The sequence below is a fragment of the Rhea americana genome, unplaced genomic scaffold (assembly GCF_003343005.1).
Source record: "Rhea americana isolate MKP2758 unplaced genomic scaffold, rheAme1 scaffold_3, whole genome shotgun sequence".
Classification (NCBI taxonomy): Eukaryota; Metazoa; Chordata; class Aves; order Rheiformes; family Rheidae; genus Rhea; species Rhea americana.
The window spans coordinates 5,041,246-5,063,996 of NW_028186423.1; the positions used below are offsets into that span (position 1 = coordinate 5,041,246).

Consider the following 22,751-nt stretch of genomic DNA (forward strand, 5'->3'; position numbering starts at 1 on the left):
AGAAACTAGGAAAGCATTCACTTTATCCAGGAAATCATCATTACTTAAACATAGTTTTGCAAACAAGTTATAAAATTGGAATAAACTACATGAGGAACCAAAGATTTTAATACTTCTGTTTTCCTAGGCATGCAGTACTAGGGTTCTGAAAATCTATTGAAAGTTTCATTTTTTTTTTAATAGCCTAGTCTCAATATTGCACAGTAGCTCATAATGAGGTAGCAAAGAAATATAACGCATTCTGGGGGTGGGAGACAACTTGAACTTTTTTACAACCCCTTCCCTCCCCCCTCAAAACAAGTCCTTCTCCCATTTCCTAACATTTAAGCATTTCTTAACGTAAGTAAAATATCCTAGACACCAAGGTATACCAAAGGAAAAAAAAAAAAAAAACACACACACACACACACACACACACACACACACAGACACACACACACACAGACACACAGACACTACAGGAGCAAAATACAAACACAAAAGTTGACAACATAGTAAATCACCCTTCCCTTCACCAGCATCATCAAAAACCTGAATCCTGCATTTATACATACCAGAATGGATATCAGTCTTCAAGCACATTAAAGTCTCCCTCAAATTAAACAAGCAACAGTGACCAACCATTACCACTAGTCTGAACTCACACAGAATCAATACAGAACAGAAATACTATACACCAGCAGCAAAATATTTTCAAAAAAGTTACTCTACCACTGATCTCTCAATCATACTGAGTACTAGAAATTGTAAACTTCATAAAGGTACTTCTCTCATAACCCATTTAATTTTCCCAACATGCCGGTCCCTGCTAGCTCCTCAGTAACAGGCAACAGTTACTTGCATCTTGCTATGAGGCAGAGAAAGAAATAATCTACATATCACTTCCCTTGCTAACATCTGTCTCATGCTCTTTAGCTTGCAGTCACCCTTTTCTCTCAAGGACACTCCACATTTAGTTTGTAATTGCCCAAAATGTTATCATCTTCCTCATGCCAAAAACTCTGAGCCTTCTGAGGGAGTACCAATGCCACATGGTGCTTCAGGGAAGCAACTGTTCCTTCATAGCAGAGGAACTATTGCAGCTAAGGAGGGAGATGACCCTGAGACTGAGCAAGCAAGAGACTGCATGGGTTTTAGAGCCCTTTTACAGACCCTGCTTTAGAGGAAAGAGCTTTAAATGCTTTTTTGCAATAAGTAAAATAGAATATAACACTAGAACAAAACTCTGCTGTCACATTCAAGGCATATAACTCCTTTAAGAATTTTTCAAATCCTCTTAGAAGCAAGCAGGATTCCCAAGTTCATTGTTCCTCTCTAGCACTGTTGCATAACCTCACTTCTAATATCAGAAACCTTTCATTTCCACTTCAAGTGCATTTGCAGCAAAACATTCTCAAAATAATCTAGAGGTTTTGCCTTCTAAGCATTTTAGAAAACATACCATTAAAATAAATAACAATAATAATAATTCAGGTAAAGATCCAAACACAGGAATGCAAGCTTCTAGTTGATAATTAACTATGTTGTGGGTCTTTAAGAGATCAGTAGTATGACTCTTACCATCATTTTTTCAAACAGTGCTATGATTTCTCTTTCTGACAGGGGTTTGGGAACAAAATCCTCCACATCCGTAGGTGATGATGACCACTCGGTAGAGTACGATTGTTTCATGTGCGGCAGAGGAGGTCTCTCCTTTTTACTTCCTGGAATTCTTATACTAGCAAACCTATCCAACTGAAAACAGAAAAGGTATATTATATCAGATACTATTTCCATTCCTTGTAGTCCTAATACAGACAGACATTTTTGGAGGCTAAACATTCTTATCTTTCCTTGAGTATCTTTATGTTTAGCTATCTAATTTTAAAGGAGTTTCCTAAGGACACACACAACCATCAGTTGCCTTAGTACTTCAGTAAACAGACTAGAATCACATTAAGTTTTAGAAAAATCACGTAGAATATGAGAATTCTAAGGGAGTTTTGGAAGAAAAAGTTATCCACCAAACAAACGAATGCTTTGAAGGCTTCTCCCTAACCATTACATGGAGCATATGCAAAAGCATGGTTTTAAAGTATTTTTCATTAGTCTGGAACTGCTGTTCTCCTAACATTGTAATTAAATATACAGATATGCAAAAAAGTTAGCTTTGTTAAAAGATGAGTTATCATAACTAAGATACTTCTCTATTTAGTTTTTTCTGTATTATATTATCCAAAACTTAGATTTTATAAATAAATTCATTTAGGAAAAGTACAAAAAGAAAATCAGCTCTTTTGGTAAGGCTAGGTAGAATGCATTTAAAGTTTTACCAATAATCCTTAGGGCTTACCATCAGCATGTGGCAAACACCCCAACTTTACCCATTGAAAAGCCAAAGAAACTTCTTTGGAAAAGCTTTCTCCCCACCTCCTCCTCCTTTCTGGTTTGGTACTTAAGTGACTTTTTAAATAAAGATTTTTTAGTAATTATTTTCACTGACAGAGCTTGTATGTTTTAATGTATATTGACAAGCAGAACACAAAGTTGACACAGTCAATGAGATGAGCTAGATCTAAATCATCATCAAGTCTTTTCATTGGACTAGAACAGCAATATTACATTTGTCAAAACAGAAGAAARTACCAGTAGCACTTGATACATGAAGGATTTTGGACCTGATTTCAACAGTATGGTCTTATGTCTTTGAAATACAAAGCAAAAATATTTTGAGACCTCAACATATGTTGTGTATATGAGTACTTTGAGATATCACTTAAGAACAAAATAACTAAATTAAATGGCAAGTTCCCATAATATCTGTGGTGTTTGGTAACAAAAAATATGGTTGCAGTGTTCCACTCTAATCCAACAAGAGCAGGAATTAACTATCATGAGGAAAGGTTCAAAAAGTTCAAAAAAAATAAAGTTTTTTAAAAAAAGTAATTTGCTCTATTTGAAACTGAAAAGGGCATCTTTGGAACTCAGAATTAGTTTGCAAGCCACTCACATACAAATGGTTGTAGTACTTGCGAACGTAGAGAAGAAAAATAGTGTAAAAATAAAAAAAAAAAAAAAAAAAAAAAAAAAAAAAAAAAAAAAAAGAGGAGAAAACACACACAGAATGGAAGATGGAGCCCTTCAACATCGTATCAAACCAGAGCAGAGCAATGAAGAAATCACACTAAGGGAAAAATTACACAGATGAGACCTAGGAAGAAAGAAAATAAAACAAAACCAAAGGAAGGATAATATCATTGGAAGAGAAGCGTTAAGTTACTTGTGTCAAAGAATAACTCACATCTTAAGCATGCAGCTATTTGACTTCCTGTCTTTAAAATCAGGAGTCTATAGCAAGCATGGAGATGAAACCTGATTGTAGAATGAAGTGACCAGACTAGAATCTCAAGAAAATATATCAAATGATAATCTTCTCCTTAAATAATGGATTTCAATGAGCACAGATGTCAGGAGAGTATATTTGTTCCAAAATGTGCATTAAACAGTGGCTGCTTCCCTGTGCCCTACCTCTTAGGGCCTTTTTCCTAAGAAACAAATTGTGATATTTGAAGATTCTCAGTGCACAGAGAAAGTTTTGGAGCAGCGGTAGGTAGATTTCAGCACATGGCTCAGTAAGCAGAGTAAGCAGATTTAAGTTAGCTTTAAGAGATTTGTGCCCTACAACCCCAACCCATCTTTCCTCAAATATTTCAGCTCCTTCTTTATAATCCTTCTTCCCAAGTTTCCCATCTTCCTTCCCCTGTACATCCCTTATACTTTTATTTACCCTTATCTTTCCAAGTTCTCAACTCATCATGCAGACAAAACATAGTGCACACACTAATTAGCTAGCAATGTTTTACAACACAAATGAAAAGAGGTTACACACAGCAGCTTTCCTTTTAGCAAAAGCAGTAGTTTGGTCTTCTCTCAGAAGCCAGCCAACAGCTGGTTTCAATGGATTTGAAACAGAATAATTGTATCATCTTCCATAGGAAGCTAGGATAACTATTAGCAAATAACCAAATAACCATAAGTAATTTCTATTTGGAAGCCAACAGTAGGTAGGAAGCATCTTGCATTTACTTCACTAAGAGCGTTACTGAAAAGGAAGGGAGGAGAAGGTAAGCTGTAGGTATTTTAATAAAAAAAAAAAAAAAAAAAAAAAAAAAAAAAAAAGCCCAGAGAGGCTGTGGAGTCTCCATCCTTGGAGATATTCAAAGCCTGAGTGAATATGGTCCTGGGGAGCCTGCTGTAGCTGACCCTGCTGGAGCACAAAAAGTTGGAACAGATGATCTGACGGTCCATTCCAAAACCAGCTATTCTGRGGGTTGATATGAACTTAGATCAAATATTCTGATGTTTTTCTGGAAGGAGGACTTTTCTGTTGATCTAAGGCAGTTGTCATGAGAAGAGTAAATCTTAGAAGTTAGAGAAATTACCATTATTTTCATTTTTCTCTTTATGGAGACCTTTCCTACCCAAATACTGATTAGATAACTAGTATTACTAGTATGTGGGTCATACCATTTACAAAASAAATCCTGCTTATTATCACATCCAAGCCTCAAAGAATAGAGTCAATACTGTCCAAATATTGTGTCAACAAGCAGAAATGACTTCATGAAAGTGTTGCTAAGACATACATGTACACAAAAACCTTGGTCAAGAGAGTGAAAACAGAACAAAATATTGAACAGTAGAGACTTCAAAGAGCAACTTAGGTATTTTTCATTAGTATCTTTATTCTAAAAGGAACTAGAAATTCAAAAACACCAGCGTGGAGCAAGCCTGCATCAGTTAGATGCACAAGGGCTCTCAGATTTGGTTTCAGTAAAGGAGGGAATGAGAGGGGACAGATTGGAGAGGGGAAGGATGCAAGTTTTCTACACTTGCTCAATGAAGAGCCAGCTAGATACACTCGTTTATATTTCAGAATTGGGCAGGAATGGGAAGAATGTTCTTGGCATAAAAAGCACTTAAGTTTCATTAGCACATTTTTGGCAAAATATTAGTGTAGTGTCCTAAATTTACAATCACTTAGAACAGCAGCATGAAATGATAATTTTTACCTCCTATTTCTTCTTATTCTCTTTCATCACCAAATGGGCCCCACTAGCCATATGTTTTATTATATAGAGCATTGTTTATATATAGTATATACAAACATACAAGATGTATGAACAGCAAGCCAATCTTTGGCTCAGCCAAGCAAATCAAATCATCTAATTCAATGATATAACACGGGACATTTAGAGACTTTCTCTTGCACATCACATGGTTCTCATGTTTCTTTTTAGCTGTGCGCAAGCAGTTAGGCTGCTCTTCACATGGAAGCACCAATRAAAGTTCCTTTAAGACAAAAGAAAGCAGGCCAGACAGAAACACTCTGATCTTTGACACAAAATACTCCATGAAATCCCAGAACTACTGTTATGACATCAGAAAGAGTAGCACAGGTTCATAGACTACTTGAAAAGTGGTATTTTGCTTCCTTTTGCTTGTTCACATTTTCAGTTTGTTCTTTGTTTTTAAACTCCTGTAAAATGTTAGCATGTAGAATAGATGTCTTGCAACATTACAGATTAGGCTATTCCATTAGTTTTCACAAAAGCACACTCTTGGAACCTGTTTGATCATGTAGAACAAGTCAGATGAGTCAGTCAAGTAGAAGTCAGACACTAGCCTAAGAACACATTTGAAAACATGTCAAAGTAGTTATTTTTAATAATTTAAAACAGTACTACCTAAAAATAGGGCTCCTTAGATGAAAAATCCACACCACCACCTGCGTAGCARTAGTATGGGTATTCTATATAGAGACTTCTCTTTTGAATTTCACATCACCAGTGCTTTAAAAAGAGTTAGCATCTATTGCTATTCTATGTAAGTAAATAATTTCATGGTTCACAGAAAACACAATGCAGAAAGAATAGAAATTTCATTGCTTGAATGTAATGAAATTTACTGCTTGATGCCGCTGGTGATCCAAGCACAAGGAGGAGGAAATGGTAAAAATATAGTTCAATAATCTTCCATGTTACATCAAAAACACTTTAAATCAGGCTAACCAATAGAGAATATCTAGAATTAGCTTTGATAAAAAAGTTGCTACAATTTAAAGAAGGCTTGACCTTCCATCTTTTAAGATGCCTGCCCTGCATTTTCCAATAAATATATACAGGGCCGTATAGAAACAGTTTTTAAGAATAACAATCTTCTGAACAGGAAAAATTTTTAAAGTCTACATAGAGCAAACATTAAAATTAACTAGGAAAGGGGGGGAGGGAACTGTTTTGTACAGCCTTGTTGCAAAGTATTTCCATAGTGAAGTTCCTTTGAAGTTCTCTAAACTGAGATCTGTTTTGATGCACTGATGGAAGATTAGCAGAAGTTGAAAGTTCAAAGGCAGTAAGGAGTGAGACAAAAAGTGACTGCAATTAAATGCTTCTAACCACTCAAAAAAAAAGGTTAGAACTGTTTCTAATAAAGTATATTCTTATCATCATAGCACTTCAGTGTTACTGAAGATATAAATATGTACCTGAAATAGGTTTTCTTCAAGAGAAGCAAAACTATTAAATTCTAAGAACAATAAACATAGCAGAAATATTCATTAAAAGCTATTCACAACTTAAAAATTGTAAAAATAATCTGATTATATAACCATAGAATAGCCCATATAGTGTTCTTTAATTAAAAGTAACATGATATTGAGAAAAAGAAATGAAAGTAATTAAAAAATAATAATAAAAAGCACTTCAATAAAAAAAAGTTGAAGACAGAGCTTAGAGTAAGAGCATAATTCTAGAAGTAATGCATATCCAACACTACTTCATTCAAAAAAGGAAAAAAAAAGGACAGATTTTGTTTTGGTTTTGGTTTGGTTGGTTTTTCTTATGTCTCCATGCCCCCTCCCCTCCTTTTTTTTTTTTGGATGTGGGGTGTGGGGGAAGAGAAAAGCAGAGAGAAAGAAGAGAAGAATGACCTTACAGACGAGAAACTTTTAAAGATGTAATTCACACRGTTTTCTCTCCTAAGACTAGATCCTCAACAGGAAAGGCACGAGGAGTCTTTTCTCAGAAAGTTGGATTTAAAGCAATAGATTGTTTATATATGCTTTAGCTTTTAGTCGTTATACCGCCTACTGCCAAAGGCTAGAATTCCACTAATTAGCCATACGTTTTGGTCTAGCAGTTTGTTCTCTGAGACACAAACATGGCACARCAACTGAAATAAAAATCTTAATGTTAGAATTGAAATACAGTGAAAAAGTTAGCTATGGTCAACATAAACATGAGTTACTGTGAGCCAGCTTTTAAATAGCCCTTTACATTTATAAACCTTAAGATCCCAGAGGAGCCTTGGTAGAAACTCTAACATTGGTTGCTTCTTGTAATAGAATCTGTAATAGATTTTAAAAGTGTCTTAAGGTAGCATTCCTTGCAGTACTCTGTTTCATCTCAAAATTTAATGAAGCTACAACTTCAGATACTAAATATGATGACCTGACATTACTAACAGGCTCTTACAGCATGAGTTGTTACTGCACTGCAAATAGTTAGTTATACTACACAGTGAAGAGCTGTCTCGCACATCTCTGCTGCAAAAGATAGGCAAGTAAATTACAAAGTTGCATGTAACAAAAAAGTTGAGCAAGCAGGTCAAAAAGATCTAAGCTGCACTTTTTTATTGTGGATATACAAGAAAATATAATTATAAAAATTATAAATTACATATCACCACAGTAATGTTCAAATTTCATAGGGGTTTAATTTCTAATCAGAGTTTTAAAACAATTATATTAAAGATATTACTTTAAAGGGAGCAACTGACAGGGGKTATCAACAGTTTTTTCAAGGCCCAACATTCCTATGAAAGACAAGAGGAGAGGAGATGCATGCAGTAGGATCAAGATTAAATGAATGGTCTTTTCTTGCCTCATAGAAAAGAGATTTTTTTTACCTAGCAGAGCTCATACATTCATAGCCAACACGGTATGAACGTCACATATTCTTAACATGGAAACAGCATTTTTACTACTTCAAATAAATAATCATAGAGCTTCAAGCCTGTAAGCTGGCCATCAAACTTCACAGAACGCTCGCCTTCACTGTGGCTATTAACAACAGTATCAGATTTTGAACTCTTTGTTAGTCCTGGAAATAACAGCTGTAAATTCAAAAATGAAGCAGTTCCCAGTTACCTGGGCAATCTAAGCTGAAGCTGATTAACCGTTAGCAGACAGTAACTCCTAGAATAGCTCATCATCCAAACAGAAGAAAACATGAGTTACTTCCTACATGAATTACTTCCTGAGGAGCTCCCTCTGCTTTGTGAATGTTCTGGGAATCAACACATGAAGTGGGAACAGMCTGCATGGCTCATCTTATTAGCACAGAAAAGAAAGTAAGGAACAACTGAAATGAGCAACAGAAATGAATTAGTAACAGAGATTACACTGAGTCTAAAAAAAAGAAATATGACAGTGTTGGACATAGATGCTTCAAAAGCATGCCAAAAAAGCATCTTGAACTTGGCAATACAAAGTTCAACAGACTATAATAATAAGAGATTCTAGAAATACTCACAGGCTCTCAAGAAATTGAGTACTTAATTTTGGTGAAACAATTGTAAGTTCTTTAAACAGTAAAACTTTTATGAGTAGCATATTTCTTCCAGAGTTCACAGTTGCAATAACATGGCTGTTCCAACACACAACAGCTACAGACTTGTAGGAAATATCAGCTGCTTATATTTCCTTAAGAAAATCTTGACATCAAAGCTGTTTCCTCAGTTCAAATCTGGAACTTCCTCCAAGTCCCAACTGTTTTTGGTCAATCTGTATCTTGATAACTAGGTTTCTGGACTTACATAAATATCCTAACTCATCATTAATATGAACAGCAGCATGGTTAGTAAGGGGGAATAGATATCAAAAAAAAAAAAAATCAAAATCCTACAATCAGTATTTCAATTAGCATCTCCTGTGTTCCAGTAATCTTTAAGGTGTCTTGACAAACTTTTTTTTTTTTTAATCCTCTAGAAATGATAGGGATATTATTCCACCCAGACAAAGTGCACCAGCTATTGCTCAGCAAGTATTACTGCAACTAGATATAGATTGCTGCAATACAGGAAGACTGTCCCTCTCAACATCATAGGTTTCCAAAGTAGAAAGCAGCCCTGCAACTTAGAAAATGTGGTATCATTACTGCTAGTAGTAGGCCACAAGCATGGTACCAGCCCCGCGAAGGTTCAGGACTGGGGCTCCTCCAACTTGCTTTGTCTGGATTGGTCTTAGCTTATGTGGAACTTCGTTTCCACTTGTTGCTATAACAACAAATACTTAAAGATCAATTATCAAATTTACTTTACTTTTGCTTAGCTGTATACAATTTCATGGACTATCTTTGCTAACAAATAAGTAGTGGTAACAGGTAGCAGCTATTCTGTGTACAGTGTGTACAGCACAATAGCAGAGGCCATGAAAGTTTGGGCACTGGCTGATAGCTGAGGTGTCAGAACTATGAACAACTCCTCTTTTACTGTGATCCCTACATGAATGAACCTGGAAGTCAGGTATAGCAGTTTTTTTTGTTGTTTTGTGTTTCCTTTTTTTTTTTTTTTTTTTTTTTTTAGCAATAACAAAGAGCATGAAGAACAAGTAGCCAATGTGTATAAAACACACCATATATAACACACAGAGATGCATCACTGAACTGAGAGTCAATGCAGAAAACACACAGTKTAGTAGGAAATGTATAAAAATAGTCCTAAGTGGGCCCTGCATGATGGGAAATAAGCCAATGTTATATTCCTTCCAGCAGAAAGGAGAAAACTCACCAGCCCTTCACTGAGGCGAGTAGGATGGTGGTGGGGCACTGACAACTCACTACATCTCCCAGACTGAAGCCATGAGACCCAAACAGGCAGTGGAAAAATGAGCATAACACCACAGAAAAGAAAGAAATACTAGGAAGTTTTTTGTAGAACAGCTTGCAACGGTGTTTTTAATGAGACTAAAACTGAGATAGTTTGGACTAGGAATGTTAGCATCAATGCAACTGGACCCATAACAACTATTTGTTGCATTCTGATTAGATTACTATTGAGTCTAAATATTTTTTCCTTCATACACGAAGTGCATTTCCACTTGCCAACATCTGGAGTAAAAGGTTGAGCATTACATCAACCTTGTAGGTCTCTAAGGTAAAAAGCTACCAAGCCCACTGTCCACATGTCTAGCCAAGAAGAGGATTTTATCTCGAAAGAGATGCTAAATGTATTCAAAGTTGTAGACCTAATCCAACATCTCATCACTGGTTGGGCAACCTAAATTTTGTTAAATAGGCAAGCACTATGAACATAAGCTAATTTTCTTAAACTTTTGTTTAGACTGTTTTTACTGCTGTGATTGGACTTTACCATTTGGCAAAAAGTTAATAGCCGTGCTAGTGAGAAGGTACTAGGTTGAAAAGTTAGAGAAGGGTTTGTGCAGGATTTTAAAGTTATAGAAGAGGTCTATCATAACTAAGTGAGATGAGTTTATGGCTTAAATTTAAAACTCACTTGAAGTCACTGAAAAAAAAAAAAAAAAAAGACTTCTAGAAGAATTCACAAGACACCACAAAAATAGCTATTCTTTTCCAAGGCAAGCAGTAGCACAGTACAGTGTCTTTGGGGTAGAAGAGCTTAGTGATATAATAAGACAGACAGACTAAAATTCCTTCTATCACAGTGTTCAGTTCCTTGACACTTTTCATTTCCTTTCCTTCAGGGAAACAGACTCATCAGATGAGACACGACATGCATTGGTCTGGACCCAAGCTAACATACCCACACAACAGCTGCACCGTACTATGTGGATTTGAGCTTTCTGGCGTTAGCTCTGTAATCTCTGCATTCTGGTTTAGCACAAAGAACAGTGATGCCTGACCATATAAAGTGTAGTAGTCCAGTCATGCAAAATCCTCTCACACAAAGGTTGAAGTCAACAGATTTGACACTCCTTAAACAAGCATGGGAACTATAGCCACCTACCTCTTCATATTATGTACATTTTATATACATATTTCTCCAGCTTTTTACAGAATATATTCTCCAGCTGTAGAAAGCAGATCTATTCTGTGAAGTCAATGTAGACTAAAATGGCAAAAGATTATCCTCTGTTCCCATCTGAAGTCCCTGTGCCAAGCTCTGAAATGTTCCTACAGAAGAGAATTGATCTAAGGCTGCAGATCAAAGCTAATCATCAGTTCGAAGTGTTTTGATTTTTGCTTTTTTCTTTGACAGATAATGTGGAAGGTTTGCTGTTTAAACAAGTTTATGTAGTATATATCACTAAAAGACATTACTACATTACAGGAAAAACTTAATTGCCAATAAAAAAAATCACTCAGTACCAGAGAAAAATTCTTACTAAATGAAATGTTTAATTTGTCCACTGCTTCTGATATCTTATTAGGAAAAGGTGTGATTACAAAATTGTCCTGCCTCAGCCTCAATTGACCTACTAGAAATACTAAGTAGTCTTCTTTCTCTTCCTCTCCCTATCCCATTCTTATGGAGAAACGGACAAGAAAATCAAGGCAAATAAAAATCACTTATGCACAATTTAACTGAAAAAATCTGTATGAAACATACAGGTAGGTAATCTTCACTCTCTGGTCGATGCAATAAAAGATAAGTGTTCTGCAGAGCTTTTCTTTCTTTCATTGAGTTTCCCCTTATTCTGCCTTACAGATCTGTGGGACAAAGTACTTCCATTCTCCAGTTTTCAAGTTCATATTTATATACTYATTAAGTACAGTTTCATGTCTGGAAAATCTGCTCAAGTAATACAGCATAGATTACCCCTCCATGTATTTTGCCAGTCATATTAGTCACAGAAGCCAACAGCTTAGTCCTGAAAGTCTGCTATACCACCCTGATCTGGAGACATGACTAAGAACTAATGTTCTGAATAATCTGGGAGGGAAGGAGAGGACATACTGGGACAACTCCTATGACTTCATTTGAAATAGTTATGAATTTTAGGGGATGGGGAACATAAAGGAAAAAAAAAGGTTGCATCAGTACCTTTGGAAGTAAAAATCAAACCATCATTTTCTCTTATTGGCAAAAATATTTTGCCTAAGATCAAAGAAATTACTTCTAAAGTAATATCTCTTACCTTCTTTTTCTCCTTGATTCTTCCAAAAGATGGAAAAAAAGTACATTCCTTCTTTGACAGTCAAGTAGCTCTACTACAAGATTAACTTATTATATGAAAAACTTGACTTGTAGCAGTAGAGCTGAGTAACGAAAAGGGTTACGTAACAAGTCATCTCATCAGAAGGATTCTTCTGTGCATCTTGGATTATTTCTAACATGCTTATCTCCCAGAGATGTTTTTACCTTTCTTCAAAGTAAACCATTTAACTAATGTTGGAAGATTAAAAGTTGCAGAGTATAGGACAATGCACAGCCACATCTTGAATCTGTAGAACATATTTTATTCTGAATCTTCTTTTTCTTTTTACAGGAGATTATAAAGCCTTTGTTATCTTTGTAGCAGCTGCTATGAAATCAAAGCAACTTAATGAAATAGGGAATTTTAATATATATTATTTCTGTTTACATTGTTTTTTAATGAAAATTTGTTAATATGTTCATTCTAATCTTTCTTATAAGTCTTACAAACCACTGTTGGAAAGCAAAGCACTTGGGATAGAAAATAAGTTTATTTTGCCTGTGATCTTGCAAGTAGGTATTTTGTCAGATACCTGCTTGCCTCTTTTCTGCATAATGAAAAAGAAGACTCCTGTTCGTAAATAAGCAATCATGTATTGATTGGGTTCTAAGAATGAGATGTTTCTGAACTCAGTGGGTATTCTTCGTTCTAGAATTCATCAGCATCATCTTTGAAACAATCTACTACACTTCAAATATTGAAATGCAGTCTGACTTTAGGCTCTCAAAACATTGAGAACTYAGATAAGCAGCAACAAAAAAAGTGCATACATATTCCATTGGTTTCTGGCCACTGTCATGCAACACTATTTTTAGTAAACATTGAGAGAAACAAAATATAAATATTTTAGAACACATTATGTAGCAGAGAGTTAATATGGARGTGATTACTCATGAGAGGAAAGGAAATACATCCTTTCATTAAGAGTACTTGATTCTGTAGCCCTTAATCTTCAGCTGCTTAATCTTCTCTTATTACAATTTCCCCACTTGCTGCAGAAAGAACTTGCAGAATATATCTTTGCTAGTTTTTCTGTTAAATGGATGAAATGTCAAAACCCCTGTGCTTTAAGCCATGTTTAAGTTGCCTAGGACTCAAATACCTGTTATTAGCTGTTTCTCCGAACTTGCCACAAAAAGATTAAACCAAAAAAAAAAATCAGTTGGAAAGCATGCTCTTGTTCCAAGGTGAAGTAGCAAATGAACAAAATACCCAGCTTTAAAACTGTAAGCCACTGCAACATTTGAGATCAGTCTTTTACTTCACAGATGCAGTTTCTTAAAAAAGTCTTATTGATATATTAATATCAACAATCTAGTACTATTTAGTAGGACAGTTTTTGGTCTTCATAGAGCCACACATAGCGGTTCTTTCTGCAAGTGCTGAGAAATAAATGTGAAGCAAGAGAAAAAATAATCACCTATTAGAGAYATTAGTCTCTTCCTTATTGCAGCTAACATAATAAAACTGCTGACTTGTAGTGGCTAAAATTACAAGTTAGACAAGTTCAATAGTGTATGAAGACAAAAGCCGCAAGGCAGTATGTTAGCTTCTTCAACAAGTAAATCAGCAAGATCACATACACCATGTCTATAACCTTTATGCAGCATTAGAAAAATTACTAGGTTTTGGTTGCCARAAAGTAGTTTTTCATTTGTAGAGAAGTGAAAGTTTTCTCTACTCTCTAGAGAGCATGGGTCTAGAGAACATGGATTTTATTGCAAGTCATCCATAAAAATGGTTTATTCATAATTATTTCTAGCCCATGAAACACCTCTAATACCAACAAACACTAAGTCCAACAGTCTAGGAATGGTAGGTGGAGGTAATATGTACTACACAACTAACTTTGCATATCTGATCAGCAATAACCAGACTGTTGGTTTCTGAGGTTTAAAAAAAAAAAAAAAAAAGTTTCTCAGTGCAGTGTGTTGCATATTGTCCAGCATAAAACTCTGCACTTTGACTCAGTTATGCACACAAGTATTTAAGCAAGAGTACTGTGCAACAAAAAAACCACACTAAATTCATAATAGATAAACYTTAAATGCCTGCAGAACATTATTTCCTGACTGATTCAAAAATTCATGGAATGATCCACTTCAAGAAAAACTGTTCACACCAACAAAGGAATAGCACAGACAGTGGAAATATAGGTATATTTTAATGACAAGAAAAATTTACTTTGTGATAAAGAACATCATCTGCAGTTATCAAGAGACAGATGAAGTTTGAGGGACACCCTGTTAACATGACACAACATAGTTAACATTGTTTGAAGCAAGCATTAACGATTTTTACAAGCAACCGTTAGTTTGTTAAATGTGGTGTTTTAAAGTAGTCACCTAGTGTTAGTAACTTTAATATTAAACGTGCAAACACAGATAATATCTTACACATACTGCATAGCACCTAGTAAAATTATCTGCACCAAACTCATTTAGCCATGATTAGAACATGCTTCAAAGTCATCCACAGATTTTGCTGTCTGTATTGAGGATATTACAGATAATTAACAGTTTAGTGAGACTTTATCAATTAGCTAAGCTAACATCCCAATTAAGACAGTTTCTTGTAGCAACCAGGTTGCTTATGTTGAAATAGCAATTAGGTTATTAGCTTAGCAAAGCCAAAGCAAAACTTAAATTGTCTTACCACATCATCTGTCAGTGTCTTGATATTTAAATGCTGTAAATCAAAGAAGAAACCAGTCATGTCACAATCACTCAGTGGAAAAAAAGAGAAAAAAAAAAAGTGTCTGTTACAGTTACTCAAAAAAAAAAGTGCAAGTTCAACAGTATTGAATCATGGCATTTGAAGTAGTAGTTTTCTTGGCAAACTGTGCTTTTGTTTGCTTACACTGCACAGCAAGTTATTTTGGACAATACTGTATACATTCAAAAATGTGATATTCCAATCTTTGTATTGAATAATACTGTGCAGACATAAACCAAACACAACTTGAAGCAAATTTTAACACATTTTTAGCTAAATATACTAGAACAGAGGAACTGCCCATAATTCATCAATTAAAATTACGTCTCTCCAAAACGGTCAATTCTTTGGCAGTGCCCCCACAGTCGAGAGGTCTTAAACTGTGACAAACAACCAAGGAACTCTTCAATAGTTCAAAACTCAAACTGCCTAGCTACAATGCTCGAACAATTAAGACTGTTGACCACCTTCAGCAATGCCAGTGTGGCAAGAAGAAAATGCAGCTATTAGTAGAAATTCACACAAGCATTAATTACTAGTAACATCCAAAAAGCTATAAATTATCGCTCACTGCTGCATGAAACAGCAGTTCCTGATCCAACTCTCTTGCACTGTGCACAGCAAACGTAGTTAAGTGCTAGGGTACCCAGGTCCTGCACAAAACCTAAGAGCAGCACTGAGGAATATAGGGGACTGAAGAGTCAGCGTTGCAGGGATCCCATTTACAGTTTTACACAAAGAGGCTAAGAACAGGCCTGGAAGGGAAAAGGAGAGAATCTAAAGTCACATAGTTGACAAGACAGACTCTTTACCTATCCTTTCATTTCCCTCACTTCATGTACATATAACCACTGCCTGGTACACAAACTTGGCAGCAGTCACAGTGATAGTCAATGGCTATATCCAAGCTATTCAGATTTGTGAACTCCTGCCATGTCTTCATCAAATCAACAACACATACAAATTGTTGCTGAAAACATCTTCACTGGCCTTTCCCCCAGCACTGACAAATTGTGTGTTAAGTCAAATACTACACTGTGATAGCTTATTAGTATTGTCGGGAAACTGTTAAAGAAATGTCTGATGAAAGGCTATGAAGTTAATAAAAAGCAATTCAAGTATGAGTAAACACTTAGTACTCAGTGACAAACTGCAAGTTCTACCATCAATAATTAAAACAAAAAAAGTTAGAGCTATGTCAGTACTGAGCATTTATGATGATCCTTTCCACATTCCAACAGAAGACCATTTGCAGTGAAATGACGATAACAAAAGGGAGAATATTTCAAACTCTAGTCAGGAGAATTTTCCATCCTGCTCTTCCTACTGTTGTTCCATCACTGCAGTGGCAGATCAAACGTTTGCTCTACATACCGCTGTGCAGCTGGAGTTTATAACTATAGCAAAGAGCGCATGAGTACTAACTTTAGCTAGCCATTCACATGAGAGCCCCCTAATTTACATTTAGCAAGTTCTTAGTAGAACACTTTTATGCTGAAGTAATTAAAACAGCAGGGAGAAAACACTAATATCCAGTCTTAAAATTAAACTTTTTTCATGCTCTCAACTAGAGTACCTAAGCCTTAAGCAATGCACAGGCATCATTGTGAAGCTCATGGTACAAGAGTGAGTAATCTACTTAGAATGGAAGTCTTTTACATTACATCTTTTGAGRGGAAAGTTTGAGGAGGTGCTCATTCACATACATACCACTAAACAGACATAGGAACCACAATATCAGGTTCACTGTTACTTAGAAACAGATACTGRATGTTCTTAGACTGCTTAATAGAAAACACCATCATCATCCATGATATCAAGACAGTATTTTTTTCAGATTCAGGGGTCATTCTTTGGAAAAGGTAAAAATTAATGGGTTGGTTCAAGCCAGTCTCATACCTTTCATTTAAACTGATATTTAGCAGTGGAATTTAGTATGAGAAAGGCTGAAAGTTCTCTACCCTCTACATCAAAGCATCTCTCTGACTTAACTCATCTAACTGCTTAGTGAAAAATACTATGCAACCAACTTAGGGCTCCATAATGGCTTAAGAAACTTAATATGCAGCTATGAGTCTTCTAAGCCTGTTTTTCCTCAGCTTACTGGCTACCAACAGTGCAGAAGCCTGAAAATACCAGTGTAAGAGCTCTTGCAGACAGCATTATGAGATGTGGTTTGAAAGTAAGTGCTACTTAACTAGCACTTACCTGGCAACTTTGGAAAYGCTGTATTTACAGATCTCTTTAGAAAGTACTAGGAATTCTATAAAGACCTAGTGCTCAGAGCTTCTAGAACTTTTAATATTAAAGCATTGTATGACTTGCAAAAAGATATCTGGAAGACCTATACTGTGAATTCTGCTACATCACATTTCAGTTAGAGATGCTAGTTAGAATATGAAAACTCAGATGATCTGTTCCACTTCAATCTTCAGCTGTTGCTAAAACATTATATGAGCCTACAGAAAGGCATTGCTTTGTAATAGATGAAAATACTAATATGCTATTTTGTGCCTTCTAGGAACTACTCCAGAAAAGTAAAAGTTATTGTGAGAACACAAAAGCTATGTAAAAATATTCCTCTAATCCAATTATCACATAGAAGCTGGGTATGTCAAACTGACTAAAATGTTTACATACTTAAAATGCTGTTAACTTTATTTTCAAAGAGATAAAAACATGAAAAGATTAAGAAGTTGACTTGGGCTTTTAGAAAATCCAAATTTGTATAGATCAGTAGCACCTACAGCTGGAAGAAGCATAAGTATCACCATTACTTAGTCTTCAGATATATAAACACTTTTTTTTTTTTTTTTAATAAAAGTTACATTTTGAAATTAAATTTTCCAGGCTAACTTGCTTTTTAGCTTGAACATGAAGAAATAGAGAAGTAGCTCTGTTAAAGCCAGATAATAATTRAGAAGAAGAGCATAGAAGCACGATTTTGAAGCTTGCAAACATCTGACATGCAATTATCCCTTATTAAAGAAAATACCCATCAGGCCTACTGATAAATAACTGATTTGAAAGGACACAAGATACATGCATACAGTCAATGTATGGTATGATAAGTGTTCTTAATAAGCTCTCAAAAGGCCTGATAAAAGATCTGAAAGCCTTTAGTAAATACTAATGAGTACAATAGGACACAACAACCAAGGTTTACAACATATGCTCAGAGAAGCAGCAGACTAGCCACAAAATGGAAAAAATGCATCTTAAAATGGTCACACACAAGGAAGCCATGTGATGCAGCTTTATAACACCCAGCTACAGAAAGACAGTCAAAAGACTGTTAAGTATTACACAATAAAGGATCCTATTATGGTATAGAAGAAGATGATCTTACGTTGCATATCCAAATGAACAGTTTTGTAGCACACACAAGAAGTGGAATTTGAATCTGCAAGACAGAGTTTAACAACTTTGGCCATCATCTTTATGATTACTGTAGCTCCACTAGAGAGTGAAGCAAAGCAGTGAGAAATCCACTCAAATTGGATCAACAGTACTTCTTTGATCTTCTACGTGATTACATGTATTTCCGTATCTTTGCACATGCATATTTACAAACAAAATTATAGCTAAATACAGTACAAAAAAAAAAAATCCAGGAAAACAGCACCAGCAACCAGGAGAGTACCATCTTCTCATTTTAGACWATCTTTTCAGCCCCGTATCTGTGCTATTTTTTTCCTCCAACACTACAGTTCAATTTGAGCTGGAAAGGATGAACAATATCCTGAAACAGTATGGAGTATAATCTAAAGGTTTGAGCACTCTATCAAACCATTAGACTGTACGGAGGGGCAGCATCTCCGTATTCTCCCACMTAATAAGATAACTGTATTTGCTATCTTAAAAACACATAACATCACTCATTTGAATTTCTGAATGGAAACAGCTATGTTTCGTATGGAAACTCAGATCCTGCTTGGCAGAAATGGTCGTTGTTAGTCTGTCATTAGAGGAGAGGACTTAGTTAGTATATCATTTGCAGAACGTAAATGGAATTAGAGTCCAGACAAGCACCCAGCCATATGCCCTTGCCAATGGAACAGGAGCTCTAGGCATACAAAGTAACATCAGTCTGCTAAACAAGAATTTCAGGAATCCATCCATCATACTGAAGTAGTTAAATAATCCACACATGCATAAAAGATATTTTGGTATCTAAATCCTTTTTTGGATATTCTTTGCCTTCCTTGCAAACGCAAGGAAACCTGCATAGTTTCTTTGATAAGAGTAGCTTACAGTCTACAAGTAGCTATGAGGAAATAAAAAGTACTAAATCAAAGTGCAATTGATTTAGAAGAGCTGGCCTGCTTCAAGTTGAATTCTGAAACTAAATAAACAAAACCAAAAGGGGTACATACAATTACACAATCCTCTCTGTACCTTTTAAAATTAGGAAAGTGAAGGGGATATAACTTTCCACACCTTGCTATGGATTCTATCACTAAACAGATTCAACACTGGCTTATTTTCCCTGAAAGCTATTCTCTAGCTGAAACAACTACCACACTGAAGCAAGAATTGCAAAGAAATCTGTAGATTTAGTTACAGAGATGTAAATTAGATAATTACAGTGGAGCCTATTACTTTAGAAAGTAATCTTTCTCATAACATTTATTAACTTGGTAATTTTCTTACTTCACATCATAAGAACAATTCAAGAATTGTTGTCCATCAAACTATTTTATACTTTTTTAAATATACAATTTCAGCATTTATTTAATGGTCCTTTTACACACACATACACTTTAGAAATCAGTTCGAGAAGCAATAAGGAGCAAAATTATCTTGACAACAGTTTCTACCTACTGATATTCTTTAGGCACTGATGAGTTAAAACTCAAAATTGATGCTTACAGGTAACTTTATATAACAAAGTGCTACACYACAGTGATGAAATTTGATATTATGACCCACAGTGTTAATTCAAGGCAACAAAGACAACAGCATGAGGAATCACACAATTTTACAAAGCTGTCGTAAAGTGTTTTAGGTAACAGCTGTTCAGCAATCATTTCTTTAAARGACTAATTTATATTCAAGGTCTTACATTGCAGTGTAACTGCAACAATAATTCTGTCACTTTGTAATTAAAACCATCGATACAGATCCTTCTTACCTTTCTCCTCTGTCAGTGCTAGTAAAACAGAATACTTTTTCTCTCAACTGCATCTTTCTTTGATTTACAATTATTGTCAAAAGCAAGTGTTAATTTTTCTATTTTTATAGGTTGGTGCAAACAAGAAAGTCTTCCTTTGTTTTTTAAATAAATAATTAAAAATACAATCTGGAAGTCACTGAAGACTAGTCAATGATGTACTGAAATTAGCAGAAACATTAACTTTAGTTAGAAATTGAAGTTGATGTTTTTGAGGACTAGCATCCACAAAAATTTAGTCCCAACAAAGCACAAATAGAAGTCACCTAATCAAGTAATCTATCACCCATCATTATGATTTCCAAACATTTCAAATGAGTGAACTATTAGAAAAAAGAAAAAAAAGTGCTCTGTGGACCAGGAATATTATTTGTGACTCTCCTTAAGGTCCCCCAGTGAACTAATGGCATATCTAGAACACAGTCCAGGTTAGGAGGAGGACTGTCACTCTCAATTCTCCATTAATACCTGATCAGGTATTAATCAGGTATAATTAAGGGTCAGATCTTTGCTTTAAGAGATTACTTTAAAAGATGAAAAAGAGGACTACTGTCTAAGATCAAATGTTTTTATAACTTGTAGAGTTCGACAAGATGCTCTCCTGAACTGAAGACAAAGCCTCAGTTATCCCTGCTTAAAGAGTTTCAAAAATTGGAAACTCTTGTTTCCAATTCAGTGTGTATACATACACACACTGAACCAGATACCTGAACTCAACCCATTCTATTTTCCGTGGTCGAGTCAAGTCCAACTTTGTGACTTCAAAAGAAAGAAAGAGAGAGAAACCACATCAAACACAAGGCCTTCCTTCACTTAAAAAAACAAAGAAAAAGAAAGAAAAAGAAAAAAAGACTTCATCTCAAAGAATTCTTCATCGCTCATACCACATATCTGATAGGGTTGCACTCCTTGTAAGTTGTTGTATTTCTATTTTAACATGTGGCTAGGGGGAAAAAAAAAAGTGAAACTGATGGCAGCATTATTTGCCTAAGAACTTATCATTAAGTTATCACCAATAAGTATGTCAATCTGAAGAAAACACACATTTCTGTCTCCCACTCTTAAAGGAATGATCCAGCCATCAGCTCGTACTCCCTAATCTTCAGACTGGGCAGGCCACAGGTTTTTACTTAGGGACTCTATGCTAAAGAAGGTTCCCTCACAAGTGACCAGACATGTCACTTGCATGACTAAAATGCAGGCATCCCTCAGTAGATGCATAGCTAGTTGGGAGGGTAAGTAAACTGCTGTCAGTCGCACTTATATACACTGTTACATTCATGCACATTCTATCAAGTCAAAATAGACACAATGAGTTTGCTCAAATGACAATCTATATGGCTACTACATGAAAGAAACTCCAGGAAACAGGAATGCAAGGAGCATGTTGTGGCCTTCCAGGGTAGTTTGTCCAGCCTACAGMTCAGTATCGCTACTGGTTAACTAGCTTCATATGAAATACAGTATATGTTTTGGAAACTGCTCTCAAATGACAGATACTCCAGTCCAGTACTGTATGCAACGCAAAGAGACCTTATAATCAAGAATCTAATCCATGTCATACTGTAGCTATTCTGTAGGTGCATAACTGCTCAGAGCAGGCAGCCTCAGCTGGCCAAGCATAAAGACCAACAAGTGCAAAACCTAAAACAGGAGCATGGTGTGCATCTGCATGCACCTGGATGCAAGATCTGTCAAATATATCTGTCCTAGCTTTAATACTTGGGAATGGCATCATGTCTAAATAAGAATTGGGTGTTCCTGAGAAGGAAATGGGGGGGGAGGGGAAGGTGTTAAAGCATATCTCATGCATACGTAGTCTTGTAAACAATTGCCAGCTCTCATGAGCTTCCCAATTTCTACGCTGGCCTAATGCTTGGAAAGGTGAGGTTGTGGAGGAGAACTCCACTTGTCCCTGAAATGCAGAGGCTCAGCTTTTCTGCTGTAAAAACYTTCTGATTATTCACATACAACTTTCGCCACCTAAATCCACCTCTAATACAAGTAACATCATTTTAGAGCAGAAGGGCTGTTCCGCTTCCCTTGCCACCTACAGCAGTCGCACAGGGACTGAAAAAATTAAGCTGCAGGATACTGCAAGGCGAGACCTGAAAAAAAAACAAAGCAGGGCCCTGCCGGGAGGCTGAAGCAGAGCGCCAAGGAGARGCGAGGGGTCGTGGCAGCCCCTCCGGTACTTACGAATTTGGGTTTCCTGCTGTCCGCCGCCTCCTCGGGGCCGCCAGCACTACCGGCCCCCGGCGGGCCCTTCCGACGCAGCCCCTTGCTCTCCCTCCCGCCGCGGCCCGGCGGCGAGGACGGGGCGCAGTAGCGCGGCCGCCGCGCCTCCATGGCGGCGCCCGCGGAGCGGAGCGGGCCGGGGCCGGGGCCGCGGCTGCTCCCTGGCCGCGGTGGGGCCACGGCTCCGATTAGCGCGGCTTAGCCAGGCCCGGCCGGCCGGGGCGCTGCGCGGGGGAGGGGGCGGCTCAGGACTAAAGCCGCCACGGCCGCCTCAACCTAGAAAGGGATTTAGCGAGGATCCTCTAATCCCCGCAGCCGCGCTGGCCGCCGCCGCCGCCCGCTCCCGGCTGGCCCGGCCGCTGCCCTGAACGAGGCGCCGCCGCGCCCGAGACCGGGACAGACGGCGGTTGG

The 22,751-nt window shown here is 36.6% G+C and overlaps 1 protein-coding gene across 1 annotated transcript in view; it reads right to left on the reverse strand.

The window, feature by feature from the left end:
• Positions 1 to 22,745, reverse strand: part of DIAPH3 (diaphanous related formin 3) — a 238,573-nt gene extending 215,828 nt beyond the window's left edge. The window contains exons 1-3 of the mRNA XM_085309483.1: positions 22,302 to 22,745; positions 14,870 to 14,902; positions 1,561 to 1,734 (exon numbers count right to left, since the gene is read on the reverse strand). Coding sequence (XP_085165609.1) covers positions 1,561 to 1,734; positions 14,870 to 14,902; positions 22,302 to 22,451 — 357 coding nt within the window. The 5' untranslated portion in view covers positions 22,452 to 22,745. The remainder of the gene's footprint in view (positions 1 to 1,560; positions 1,735 to 14,869; positions 14,903 to 22,301) is intronic.
• Positions 22,746 to 22,751: the final 6 nt, after the last annotated feature.